We start from the raw sequence: 13,679 nt of genomic DNA, 5'->3' as shown, positions 1-13,679 counted from the left end.
AATTATTTGGGGTTTGTAGAAAATAAATATTTTTTATTCAGATAAAAAGCTCTCATGAGCTGCAATGTGGTTAGGGACTCCTGCAAAGGCAACTGTCTTCATTCACCACGGGCCAAGTGTCAGACAGGGTGAGTGGTATGACCTGATGCCTAGCAGCAGGGGACAGTAAAACTATTTCTGCACGGAGATGTTTTTTCAGTGAAAAATCCGCATTTTTTGGCAAGTGGGAGAGATAGGTGGGTTGGGAGAGTTTTCAAGCCAATATCTAGAGTCCTCCTCATGCGGCAGGAGCTCTGGCACAACAATTTATCTAACTCTACCCCACTCCTTCAGAGTCACTGGGACAGTTGCTGCCACATACTAAACGATTTCCTTTGTGCATTCAGCTTTTGGCTAAATCAGGCTAAGCCTGCACTGGAAGATTTTGGCAGTACAGGTCTCCCAGTGTAGGAAGCAGTAACACAAAACTCCAAAGGCACAGTTTTCTGGTCCAGTCGCATCCATACAAGCCTTTACACCATTACATTGGCCAGGGATCTCATCTCCTCATGCCCACAGTTCACATAACTGTGCCGAGCAGAGAAGACCTGGCTTCGGTTTTATTCAAGGCACTTGGGCTGTGCCTGGGAAGGTGGGGTGGATGTGAGATAATCCTCATGGATCTGATGTCCTTGACAGGCCTTTTTTACCATGTTGAACCGGTTGTTTTGCTTTCAGTGGAAAGCCAGGCTGGAAAGAGCTTTGGCAGCAGTGTTGTTCCCTCCCTTTTCCTCTTGGGTCAGATGGTTCATTTCTGTGATGTGTTAAATTTCTCCACTCTATGGGCCATTCACTCACAGCTTCCCCTGCCCCTTCATCCCAGCAGAGGTAACCAGGCTTTTAAAGAGTGGATCTGATTCCTTCAGCTTCCCCAGCATGGGTTGGTTTGTCAGGCAAGCCACAGATGTTCTCTTAACAGGCAGAAGCTTCCCAGCCAGAGCTGGGCTTCCTCGGTTTTCCAGTGGATTCTCTTCTGCTTGCCAAATGCAAGATGAGGTGTATTTCTTGGATGCACAGCATCTCCTCTGTTTTTAGTAATTTCACGCTATGTGACAGGGTTAGGGATGGTAGAGTGGAAAATGAAAGCATCTGTGGTGTGTGTGAACATATGTGTGCATGTGTGGACAGGGAATGGTGCGTGGTGTGGGAGGAGAATGGGATTTTCTATCCTGGCTACTTATAGTGGCTATCCCTCAATAACGTATATTTTGCAGGCATCTGGTTTCCATTTGGCAGGAATGCCTCCTCTCCTTCCCCTCTCCCCTTCATGAAGCCCTCTGGCTACTGCTGGATTGGGATTCATAGCTGGGGAGAGCCAGAGTTTAATGAGATGCTTAATGAGATGCTAGAGTTTAATGAGATGCTCTATAGCATGGGGTGAAGGGTCTGTGTGCTGCCAGAGTGAGGGTTAGGGTACAGAGGGGAAGGCGCATCCTTCATGGAGGAGCCTTGGAGAAATTCTCTGGCTCATCAGCTTCCTTTTCTTTTGGTAGATCTCTGTGTGGACATTCTGAATAGCTCCAGCTTGGACAACAGGACCGTGCCTGCGAACGCCACCTCCCCCATGATTGAGTTTTGGGAGTATGAGATCACTTTCCCTCTGTTCAGGCTCCTCTCTCATCCAAAGGCTGCTGCTGTAGGAGTATCTGGGTGGAGGGCCGTGCGTGTCTGTAGGACCAAGTGAGGTCTCACATGTCAGATGCAAACATGGGGAGCACCTGGGCTGCGAAGGAAATCAGCACAGAGCCCAGGGACGTGAGGACTAGATACACCCTGAAGGCTGCTCGCAGTCTGCCTGCCCAGGGGTGCTGGTGTGCACACACACAGAGGCATGGTCCCTTTTGGGCGCTAAGGTGCCTGGGTGAGTGTGGCCACAGAAAGAGGCACCAAAAGAAGATGAGGACTTGCTGTAAGCCGCCGGGGAGCTTGCATTGAGTATTGCAGGCTCCTGTTGTCAGGCAAGCATGAGAGGCCAGGACAGACTGAACAGTCCTCTACAGTGAAACAGAAAGGGACAAAACTGCCTCTTCCCTTCTTCTGACCATGTCTTGCTTGGAGCCTCAGAGAAGTTGTCCATCAGGCTGGTCAGGCTCCTCCCTGGAGAACAGGGATCTGAGGCACATGCATGAGATGACAGAGAAGGACTCGAGGAGGTTTGGTCATGGGTCTGGAGGCAAGAGAACACCTCTGAGGGAGTGGTTCAGCAGCAGGAAAGAGAGTGTCCTGGAGAGTGTCATCACTGCAGCCTGGAGAGGTTGAAATGGTTGCTGGGGCCACACTTACCTCTCCACACTCAGCTGAGGAAGGGCTCATAAAGAAGAGGGATGCCAGGGGCTTGGCTTCAACAGAATTTTTTTTTTCCCCAGCTTCAGCAGAATTTTTTTTTTCCATTTATGTTTCTTAGGTGCCTTTGAGAGAGAGGCTTGAGTGTCATTTGTCCCTTGCAGCTGCCACAGGGCACCTAGAAGATGATATGCACCCATGGGTGCAGAAAGAGAATGCCCAGTGGTGAACCCCCTCTCCTGCCCTACTCTTTGCACGTACTATTTAGCGAGACCTGTGACCCCTCTGAAACGATTGTTCAGGCTTTCTGCAGAGCTTGCAAGGGCAAGGGGACCATGAGGGGGATGGTTTGGAAAAGGGTGTGCAGAGAAATTCTAAGTGTGGGATCAGGCTTCTGGGGACTGCATGAGCCACGGTGCCGAGCTCTCATGTGGCCCACCCTCATGATGGTGAGTCTTCAAGGAATGAGGCTGAAGGAAGGGCATGGGAATCATAAAGGCCATTTATGCTTATATATAGGGTGTCCATAGTATATCGGGAGGCTAGAGGAAGAGCGGTGGCCGTGGGGTGATGATGGCATTGGTGGCCTGCTTCAGATTGAGTAGTGTCTGCTGGGCAGCTGCCAGGGTGGGGGAATAATGGGGAGTGGGTGGTAATTTCGTGTTGCGTGGGTCTGACAGGCATCATGGTGCCATGGGCTTGAAGACTGGGAGGGTTCGGGCCAGCAACAGGACATGATGGAGCAGCAGCATCAGGAACAACAGAGAGGGGAGGTCTAGGCAGAGCTGGGGTAATTCGCATGGCTGGGAGCCCTGGGCAGATGTGTTGTGGATAGTCTGTTAAGTCTTTGGATGGGGTAATACGGGAAAGGTCTGTACAGATGACTGGGGTCTGGGGTGTTAATGCTTCTCTCCCTGTCCCTGGACACCGGCAGGAAGCGAGTCCTGGGGCTCACGGATGGTATTGACAAACTGGGCACTGTGCGCTGGGAGCTGGCTCTGTGTCTCCTGCTGGCGTGGATCATCTGCTACTTCTGCATCTGGAAAGGGGTCAAGTCCACAGGCAAAGTAGGAATGGAGATTGTCCTCCTGGTCCATAAGCCTCTTTGTACCCGTCTTACATTTCTTCCTCAATCTCTTTTCCCTCTTCATGAAGTAGAGGCAGGAGACACACAGCACCAAAGTCAAATCTAAAGCCTGGTGGGCCATACTGATTTACACCAGCTGTGTCTGACCCATAAGAAGAAGAGTAAAAGAGTAGGTCAAACAGGGAGGAGAAAACAGGGAAAGACCTGGGAACTGAGGGTCATCTTGGGTCACCTTTTCCCTTGGAGATACCCACAGTGGCTGATGGATACTTACCAAGCGCCCTTGGGAATCATCCACTCACCAGTGTGTTGCCCTGGTGTGGCTTGCTGGTATTTTTTAACAAGATCCTCTGCAGTAGCAAACTTCCTATCCCTGGCAATAATTAAACACTTGAGCAAAATAGACAGGCTGCTGCCTGTAACCAGCTCGGTGAATAGATAATGAATCTCTCCTGCGTCTTTATCCTGAAAAATACTTGGGGTGGGAGAGGTGTCTTTGTGCTCTCCTTTGTACTCTTCCTGGCTCTGTGGGTTTTGGCTCAGCGGGTCACTTTCCGCCTTTTGCTGGTGAGGCTGGAGCTAGTGTTCCCTCCTGATGTTGGTCCCGAAGATTAGGTGGGCTGGTTATCCTTCTGGAGTGAATGAATATGTGATGCCTTGGGGTGGGTGTTAGGGATGCTGCTATGGCCTTGGCTTGTTCAGGACCTCCTTCTTTCCTGGAGCTGCAATGAGATGGGTGGGTCATTAATGGTTGGGTCTTGTGGGCATCCATGGGATGTCCCAATGGCAAAGGGAGGGAAACTAATTTCTGCAACAGACTTCTTCCTTCAAATCACTATCCCTAGTATTGGCAGATGTTCCCTGTAGTACTGGACACTGGTGTTCCAGTGTCAAATCCCATGTCCCACCTTAAAACCACACTGGGCACTCATTTTAACAGAGCAAAACAATAGCTTGGTCTATTCGCTTGGTTTCTCCCAGTCTTTGCTGATGACCCTGGCTCTTGCTGGTGCTGACCTGCTGTCCACCATTCCTCAAGGAGGGAGAACCAGGCTGCACATCTATGGGGAGGGGGGATGCTCCATATTTCAAATCTTAAATCTCTGATGCTCCCTGCTTTGAATATCGCAGTGCCATCTTCACAAGAGGTATCATTCTGATCTTGGGAGATTGGGTCTGAGAGGCTGTTTGATCCGCGTGGAAGTGTAATTAAGTCATCCCGGGTTCCCTTCAGCTCTCAGCCCTCTCCGCTGAGTCTGTCCTTTGCCTGGTGCTGCCCTGGTGTGCAGAGCTTGCCTGCACAAGGGGAAAGTTAAAGAAGTTCAGTCAAGCTGGTTGGGCCAATTGGGTTTGTCAAAGTCAGGCACGAACGTGAGAAGAAAGAGTAAGTGTACTTAGTAGCTGGAATGGTTTTCCTGGGGCCACAGAAGACTTTTCCATCACAAGTTTTAGGGTACAGGGCTTACTTTTTACCAGCCAGATGTTATGAACATGGTGCAGCAATACAGGGTGGGTTTTTCTGTCCTGAGACACACCACAGGCCACTTGTCTTCTCTGCAGGTAGTCATTTTGAGTTTTACAGGGGCACTGTCAAAAAAAATCAACGCCTTCCTCCTTTTTCCTCACTGCCTACATATTAGAATAAGCAGTAGGGAGGTCTCAGGTATTCTGATTAGGTGCATAATTTTGTTCAACAGTTGCAGAGTAAACAGGATGTTGTGCTTGACTGAAAGGCTGCTCTAATGGGAGAACTCTGCCAGACCCTTGTGTTTATGCTTCTGTGATTTAAGGAGTCCAAACTTAAAGAAACAATAGCAACCTCCGGAAAATAATTTCAAGTAACTCCATGAAGACTCATTTTCTTTAAAGGCCTTTTTCTTTTATTCATTTTGCCCACTCTTGTACTATTTCACGTTTCCTTTCCTTATGCATTCAGCTGATGTGTATAAATATTCCCCAGAAGTGATTTCTGAAGGTAGATTTTAGTCCTTGTGCCAAAAGTGCTTGCATTCTCATTCAATTGGGGAACAGCAGAAGTGCCACGTACTGTGACTTACTCAACCAATTATCACTAAGCAGAAAAAACGTCATTTTAGGCCCCTCACTATGAATCCATAGAGTAAACAAGCCTTCGCATTACTTGGATGAATTTTAATAATGAATAAATGTTAGGAAGTTGCAACTTGCTCACGGATATTTTGCAAACAGAAAAAAATATATGTTACATTAGGCAATGGATTAGAGATGATTAATTCTACGATAATATTTATTTACATCGCACACGAGAAGAAGCGAAAAGAAGGTTTTACAAAAATAATGTTCTATATTTTCTCTAAAGGCTTTGAGGTGCCCCCATTTTTCACCTGTGAGCTCAGAGGCATTGAAGGGATGAGAGCACTGCATGAACACCCCTGGAAACGAGACCCCTTAGAGGAGCCTCAAATTGGGCAGCAAAAGTTCCTATTTAATTTGGAAAACTCTTGCTGGGAGCAGGACCATTTTAATAACTCCTCATTAAAACTCAGCGACAGGAAGAGATCTGGGTTTCTTCTGCAGCGCTAGAAAGATGAAGAGAACAGCTGGAGAGCAGGGAAATTACAGTGTCTGCAAAGAGAAAATAAAGCAGAGCAACCAGTGGCAGGGTCTTGGGTGAGGAACAAAATGTAGATTAACTGAATCAGCGGTGAGATGTAACCCTGATTAATTTCTTTACCACCCCTCGTCTACGCTAGCAGTAGCAGCTATAGCTAAGAGCAGAGTCCAGGGATGTTTGCTGGGGTGGGGGCCTGCAGGTGAGATGAGATGAGATGATGCCTGTGCCCCCCCCTCCCCGCTGACCCTCTCTCTTCTTGTCTCCCTGCGTCCGCAGGTTGTTTACTTCACTGCCACCTTCCCCTACATGATGCTTATCATCCTGCTGGTGCGAGGGGTCACGCTGCCGGGTGCTGCCGAGGGGATCATCTTCTACCTGAAGCCGGACATTTCCAGGCTGGCAGACCCACAGGTGAGCGAGGGTCAGGCAAGTGCTCTCCACGGGAAGGTTTCCAGCGCCCTGGCCCTTGGGATCTGCTGCTAGCTGAGGATCTAGCTGTCTTCTCTGAAAGTAGACTGGTGGACCATTTAGACCTCCTTAAAAGGGCTGAGAGGGGTCTAGTGCCCCTGCACAGCACAGCCTGTTTGCTCGTGCATCTGCAGCATATGGGCGTATTAGGTCATTCCCCCTCATGGGCTCAGCAAAAGCAGAAGAGTATATGAAATATTCAGCATGTAACAGATGGTTTTACCGGGTCTTAAATGCAAATAATTAAGGAAGGGCGGGGGGAAACAATCTATCACTTTTCATTTTTTTCTGGCCCGGTTAGCACTTACTTTGGCTCCAACAGGGCCCTCCCAGGGAGTGCAGGGCCCCTGTGCTTGCAGAGGTTGAATGGAAGCAGGTAACCTGTGCAGCAGGTTCACTTCACCCGTCCCAGGGGCTGGTCCCACTCACTGGGTCAGCGTCTGGCTGAAGGGACCATGAGCTGGAGCTCATGGTAACAGCCCCTGGCAGGGAGGATGCTGTGTCCCCAGGGAGGGCAAGTCCAGATTAGGGCAGGGGGAGCAGCCAAACCCAGGACCTGCAAGGTTGCCCAAGTTGGCAGGAGGTGGGCAGCACCCTTTGGGGTCTGCACAGGGCAGACAGCAGGACCACCCCCCTCCAGACGATTCCCCTGGGGGTGTCTGCTCCGGCACCTTTCTCTAACAGCAGGTTGCTTCCCTTCCTCACGTGGGCTCAGCAATGCTGTGCAGGCTGCCTCCCTCATCCCAGGGAGGTGCTAATGGACCGCCCCCCAGAAGAGCATTTAAGCGACACTGCTGCTAGTTGTTCCACCGCTGAACCTTTTTTTTTGCGGAGGCAGCCAAGCAATATGCTTAACCCACAGTCTCAGTTTACCTCCTGCATCTTCCCAGATGGCCAAAGCCCCAACTGCTCCCAAACCAGCTGCCAAACACACTGTCTTCCCCCAAATGGCTTTCAGATGCAATTATGTGTTGTCAATACAAAATCTGTGGTGTGCTGAACGCAAAGAGCCAGCTGAACGTAAATGGCATTTTAATATCAAAATAAATAACAGGGGGGTGACTGGGCTGAGTGTGTTTTATTCATGGTCAGAGCTTATTCACTGGAAACTTCCCTATCTTTCACAGCCTAACTATAAAGCTGACATGGTCTTTCCAGGCTGCTGCAACCCAGCGTAGCAGGAGCGAGAGATCCTGCTACTGAGTTTAGGCAGAATATGGGGCTTTGGGGTAAAGCGGGATGTGTGCCCATGCCTGAAGGGCTCCCATGGACGTGCCTATCTATGAGATATCCACGTGAATTTAAGCAGCGATGCCTGGGCTGGGATTTTTTGAAGGCTGCCAAACTGCAGCTGCCTGGATGTTTGCAGCTGGGGGGGCTGCTTCGCGGAACAGGAGGATGAGAGGGATCGCACAGGCAAACAGAAAGGTGGGCTCTTTTCCTGCTGGCCTGCTAACTCGCAGCTCAGGGCTTTCCCTGGGAGGGCACCACTCTGGTGCTGCAGGTCAGCCCCCAACACGCTGAGCAAACAAGGGACTCCTCCATGGGGGTGAGGGCTGGAGCAGCGGTGAACAAGCCCACTCAGCTTTTCCCGTGCAATGCTAGAGCAAAGGGGAACCTGGGTCCACCACACCCCACCAGCCTGATATCGCTCATCCCCCTTTCACGCTGCACCGTGGCCTCAGAGATGTGGGGAACCAGATTTGGGAGCAGGGGAGTACATTGATCATGCAAAGGACTCACTGGCCCTCTCTTGGGACATCTCACCAGTGGCTCTGTGAACCCTGAGCCACTTATGGACCACAGACACCTGCAGTACCAATGTCAGCCAAAGCCATGTTATCAGGGACGCCGTCTCCACCCAGAAAGTAAAGGTGCGGGATGGGGGAGTGGTGTGCCCCGTGACTCTTTGAGTGGGATATGAAAATACAGTCCCCTCAGGAGCCTTTTACTGTAGGACTTTCCATTCTATAGCTCAGTTTTCCCAGAGAGGTATCCCAGTTTCTACATTCACTGAGCCCCTCTCTGTCTCATGCAGTTTGTTCTGCATGGATCAAGGGACTGCTTCTAGACAGGGCATAGCCATTTGCTTATTTTGTTGCCAGGTCTGGAGACCACTGACCTTCTCTGTTCCAGGTCTGGATGGATGCAGGCACTCAGATCTTCTTCTCCTATGCCATTTGCCAGGGGTGCCTGACAGCCCTGGGCAGCTACAACAAGTATACCAACAACTGCTACAGGTAAGAGGAGCCTGGATCCTCACATCCTTCTGGAACTTTGCTCAGAGGCAAACAGCACAGAGCTGCATCTGAGGCAGGCTCTGTCCCCACAGGAGGCCTTGGGTCATGCTACTTTGACTAATGAGCTGCTCAGAGTGTGGAACCTGCAGAGGACTCGCTGTGGGGCAGAGTGGCTGAGGGAAACACAGGAGATCCAGAAAATGGCTTTACTACTGTTCTCTTGCATGAGTCAGCTTGGAAACGGGAGAGATGAGAGGAGAGGGAGGGAGTGAAAATGGAGAGTGTCTCCAGCCACTGTGGAGACACCATGGGCTATTTTGACAGGGTGGGTGAGCAGGGGTGGCACAGCCAGCTCTGCTGTCACTTGCTAGGCAGGGAAAATGGTAGGAAGATGATGCCTCCCTGTCTCCAGTGCTTTACTGACATCAGGGTAACGTACTGCCAGTGGCATTTTGATCTTCTCACAGAGATTAATCAGGTCTGTCTGGCCTCCTCCTTGCCCTTGGATTACAGATCTATTTTATCCATGGCCTGACATGGAGCTCAGTGAAGCCATCAGGACCATTTCTGACACCTTCCAAAGAGCCACGAGGAGCGGGGGCTTTGTTATTCCTTCATGTGTTGCTCCAGCGTGGATGGGAAAATGTAATGGTACTCTAGAGACATCAATCATCTCTCCTCTTCTGTTCTCAAATAGATGCTGCCATGGCTGTTGGTCAGGCAATTAATACTTTCCCCTGGCTCTCCCAAAACACATCTGTCACCAATGGAGCTGTGCACTGATGCCTTCCTCTAATGCTTTAGGTGCCTTGGACTGGCAGTTTAGCTCTGGGTGGCCCAGATGTGCTGGGTGTCCACACTGTCCCATAGCCGCTGATGCTGTGGGTTGGTTCTGGCAGCTGCCCAGGCAGGATCCCGGCGTGTGGGGTTTCCAACCCAGCCAACTCATACCCTGTTAGGGCCCTATTAGTCCTTGTTTACCAGACGTGCTGAACCCGTACATGTTCACGCTTTCAGATGCTCCTCTTTCTTGACTATGTTTGCTTTTGCAACCTCTTCCCTTTTCTAATTTGCTGCTTTTCTCATTTTCTCTGTTGTTTTTCTTATTCTCTTGATTCCTGTCAACTTTTTTGTTGCCATGCTTACATATATCATTGTGGCATCCTATTCACAAGCCACTGGTGGTGCCCTATGTCTCTCTTTGTGCCACGTATAATCCTATAACTCTTGAGCCGCGGGGTATAAAGTAGGCAGGCTGATTTTTGCCTCTGTTCTGGGCTTTTTATTTCTGAGGGAGTTCAAGAGCAGCATTGCTGTTCCTTGGTCAATGCCAAGGACCATGGACCATGCTGTTTGACTGAAGCTGAGTACAGACACGATGCCAAGTGGACCCATTCTGCAGCAGGAAACACTGACTTCTCTCTGGTCTCCCCTCCTGCAGGGACTGCATCATGCTCTGCTTCCTGAACAGTGCCACCAGCTTCGTTGCTGGCTTTGCCATTTTCTCTGTGTTGGGCTTCATGGCTCGAGAGCAGGGTGTACCCATTGCAGAAGTGGCTGAATCAGGTAGGTTCTTCCAGGAGATTTCAGAGGCAAGGCAAAACAGAAAGCCTGAAGGGGAGGGGAATTTTCTGAAGCGAAGCCCAGGATGTTATCTACATCCTCTATCACTATGGGTGTCTGCAGTGAGGTCTGCAGGGCCAGTGCTCCTGGACACAGCTTTCAGCCCTGTGTGGGCAAGGAGACATGGTGAGATGAGCTTTGAAGCTCAGTCCATGCTGCACGGTGGTGGTGGCAGGCAGTGGTGTGGAGGACACATGTGGTCATCCTGTGGTCTGTTGGCAGGTCCTGGGCTGGCTTTCATAGCATATCCAACAGCAGTGACGATGATGCCTGTGTCTCAGCTCTGGTCCTGCCTCTTCTTCCTCATGCTGATCTTCTTGGGACTGGACAGCCAGGTACAGCAAATGCCCCCTCCTCATCTAACGCCCAGGTGCCTGTCCCTACCCTGAGCACTCCCCAAGGCCATGAGAAAGGATAAGGTGGTTATGTGCTTTGCTGGTACCTCAAATATGTTCTCCACGTTGTCAGCAGCACTTTCACACTGTGGGAGCTCAGAGCCAGGGCTGATGGGAGGCTAGTGTTTTTGTGTGCTGGCACCGCTGTTTGGCATCCTTCTCCCTGTGTGTATGTGAGTGTGTCCCAGCTACATCCTCTCCCACCTCTGTGCCAGCACCAAAACTGTGCACACTATGGACTGAGGCCCAGCACAGAGCAGGGCAGTCTGGGAAGGGGAATGGGGCTGTTTTCTCCCAACTGCATCTCAGCAGAGCAATCCCTTGCTGGTGGGCCCATCTCTTACCCTCCCATACAGCTGCTGTTCCAGGAGAAAAACCCAGTAAGAGCACCCTGTGGAGCACAGTGTGCAACCCTGGCATGCTGGCACAAGGGGAGCAGCAGGGGATGCCCTGGCAAGTCTGCCAGGCAGGGTGCTCTGCTCGGGCTCCACTTTGCAGCACCGCAGCCCCTGTGCCTGGAGAATGAGGTCTCTTTCCTCTGTTTCTCTGGGTCAAGGTCCCCTCCTGTCTCATTCGGCTTATGGCTCTGCTTCATGCTGTCCGGGCTGTTCTAGGAATGGCTGATGCTTTCTCACATACCCCATGGGTGACATGCACTGTGAGACCAAAAGCCACGTAGTGATGAGCAAGCATCCTGCTCCATGGTCAGCCGCGAAAGCCAGAGATTCACCTGTGGGACCCCTGGCCACCCGCCCTACTGGGTTGTCCCAGGCAGTCATGGCATATTTTACAGCTGGTCCTGCTGTACAAGGGGTGTGCTTGATGTTAGAGCTGTGCCCCCAACAATCACCTGGCTACCCTTATTTTCACGGTGGCAGGGGGATCGCCCCTCTGTCACAAGGGTTCCTTGTACCATCTCAGATGCTTCCTCACCCTGCTCGAGGAGCACAGTCTTGTCCCACACCTTGGTCATTCCTGCTGTGCAGCCGCATGCTCTGTTGGGTTTGAGGCAATTCCTTGTACGTCTCACAGTTCATCCCCCCAACATGGGGCTGTACTTTTAACCCCTGCAGTCTGCAGCTCCAGAGGAGACCTCACTGATATACCAAGCTGTGTTTGGGTCCCTTGCAGTTGCCGCTGGCACTTGGAAGCAAGACAGACAGAAAGAGAAAACAAAAAAAATAAGTATTTTGGTGGCTGGAGGAAAAAAGGGTAGTGAGAGGGAATGTGTGCTTGGGGAAGGAGAGACACTGATTTTTCTAACCTGTCTTCTGCAGTTTGTCTGTGTGGAGAGCATGGTGACAGCTCTTATTGACATGTTCCCTAGCGTGTTTCGAAAGAAGGGGCGTCGGGAGCTGCTGATCCTGGCCATCGCGGTCATATGCTACCTGCTGGGCTTATTGCTGGTCACTGAGGTAAGAAAGGAGTAGCTGGGGTACAGCTGAGCACCAGAAACCCTGCTAGACTGCTCTGGAGGAGCGGGTAGACACAGCAAGCTCGTCTTTGATGCTGCTAATTGTTCTTCATCTCTAATGCATTAGCCCGTGTCTCTCACAGACAATGCTGGTTTTATCCTGCGTGATGCTATTGTTCTTGCTGCATAACTGAGCCTTCCAGAGAGACGGTCCCACAGTCCAGAGAGGCTGCCTGACATACAGCTTTGTGCAAATACCAGGCCTGGTGGCTAAAACAATCCGAGCTGCACGAGCAGAAGCTCTTCTAAGGGCAGCAATCATTTGCTGGCTGCTTTCCACAAGAAGCAGAGCAGTGGGAGGGAAGGCTGGGGATAGTGGCTGCACTGTAATCCTGTCTGAGCCAGTGAGGGCCCTGTGATCCCTGGGACCAGAAGCAGGAGAGCTGTGTCAGTGCGATGCTATGTGCACAGTGTTTGCCCTGCTCTGCAGCTAATAGCCAAGCACCTCTTCCTGCACAGTGGTTTGCTGTGCTGTGCTGCACTGTGGGGTGTTAGAACTCCTCTGTGTTGCCTCCGTGTGCTGTGTAGTGACGTCTAAGTCCTGCTAAACTTCTTAGGCACTGCTGAATGATCCTGGGCAGCTCCCGCTGCAATCGCAAGAGCTTCGAGTGAAACTTCATTAACGGTTCCTATGACTTTTGCATGCCCCCTTGCATGGAGGCATCTATTCCCATTGTCACAGAATGTCACCTCATACGTAGTGGGATGAAGGAGTAACTTCTGTGCTACACTGACAGTGTCTAGAGCCCTTCAGCACTATTTGAAAGCATCTGGTTGACTTGTATTGGAGAGGCTTTCTCTTTGTGAAAGCACATGAAAGTATGAGAGTGGAGTCATCCACTGACCTGTAGAGGTGGATGATGGCAACTATGCAGGATTCAGCTCAAAGGCAGCAGGGAAGTCACATGCATCTGCCATCGCAGGGCCTGGACCTTGAGCAATATGTAAAGATGGATGCAGCAAAAATGAGGTATCTGAATATCCTGATCCTCAGGATCTCAGTTTCATGGGTGCAAAGTTCTGCACTTCCACATGGGGTTTTGAAATGATGCTGGAAACTTGCTAACTGATTTAAAACAAGCAAACAAACTGGATCCTGTTCTTATGGACACAGAGACCAGCCTAGCCTAGCAGTATCATGAAATGAGCATGAAAAGCTCTCCTGCCACCAAACCTGACTGTCTTTTTGGTACAAAGAGGGCGCAGCCCCGATAGAAGGCTCTTCTCCTTCTCCCACCTGGTCTACATGCAGTGCTTCTGCAGCTATTCTGCTTCCCTCGGTCATTTTTCCCCTCACATGGAATAGTCCTGCCATGATTCTGTCTTCTCTGTCTCTTCAACAGGGTGGCATGTACATCTTCCAGCTCTTTGACTACTATGCTGCCAGTGGCACATGCCTGCTCTTCCTGGCAATTTTTGAAGTCATCTGTGTAGGATGGGTGTATGGTAAGTGGAGGACAAAAACCTGTTCTCAAGG

General features: G+C 50.7%; 1 protein-coding gene across 2 annotated transcripts in view; it reads left to right on the top strand.

Annotated features, from left to right (window-relative positions):
• The window catches only part of LOC141742156 (sodium- and chloride-dependent betaine transporter-like), a 44,136-nt gene that overhangs the window by 15,010 nt on the left and 15,447 nt on the right, over positions 1-13,679 (top strand). For both annotated transcript variants that reach the window (XM_074583733.1, XM_074583722.1), the window contains exons 5-12: positions 1,533-1,620; positions 3,257-3,389; positions 6,279-6,413; positions 8,607-8,710; positions 10,152-10,276; positions 10,556-10,668; positions 12,006-12,143; positions 13,546-13,648. In XM_074583733.1, coding sequence (XP_074439834.1) covers positions 1,533-1,620; positions 3,257-3,389; positions 6,279-6,413; positions 8,607-8,710; positions 10,152-10,276; positions 10,556-10,668; positions 12,006-12,143; positions 13,546-13,648 — 939 coding nt within the window. The remainder of the gene's footprint in view (positions 1-1,532; positions 1,621-3,256; positions 3,390-6,278; positions 6,414-8,606; positions 8,711-10,151; positions 10,277-10,555; positions 10,669-12,005; positions 12,144-13,545; positions 13,649-13,679) is intronic.

Source organism: Larus michahellis, chromosome 1, assembly GCF_964199755.1.
Source record: "Larus michahellis chromosome 1, bLarMic1.1, whole genome shotgun sequence".
NCBI lineage: Eukaryota > Metazoa > Chordata > Aves > Charadriiformes > Laridae > Larus > Larus michahellis.
This window is presented reverse-complemented; position numbering and strand designations above follow the sequence as displayed.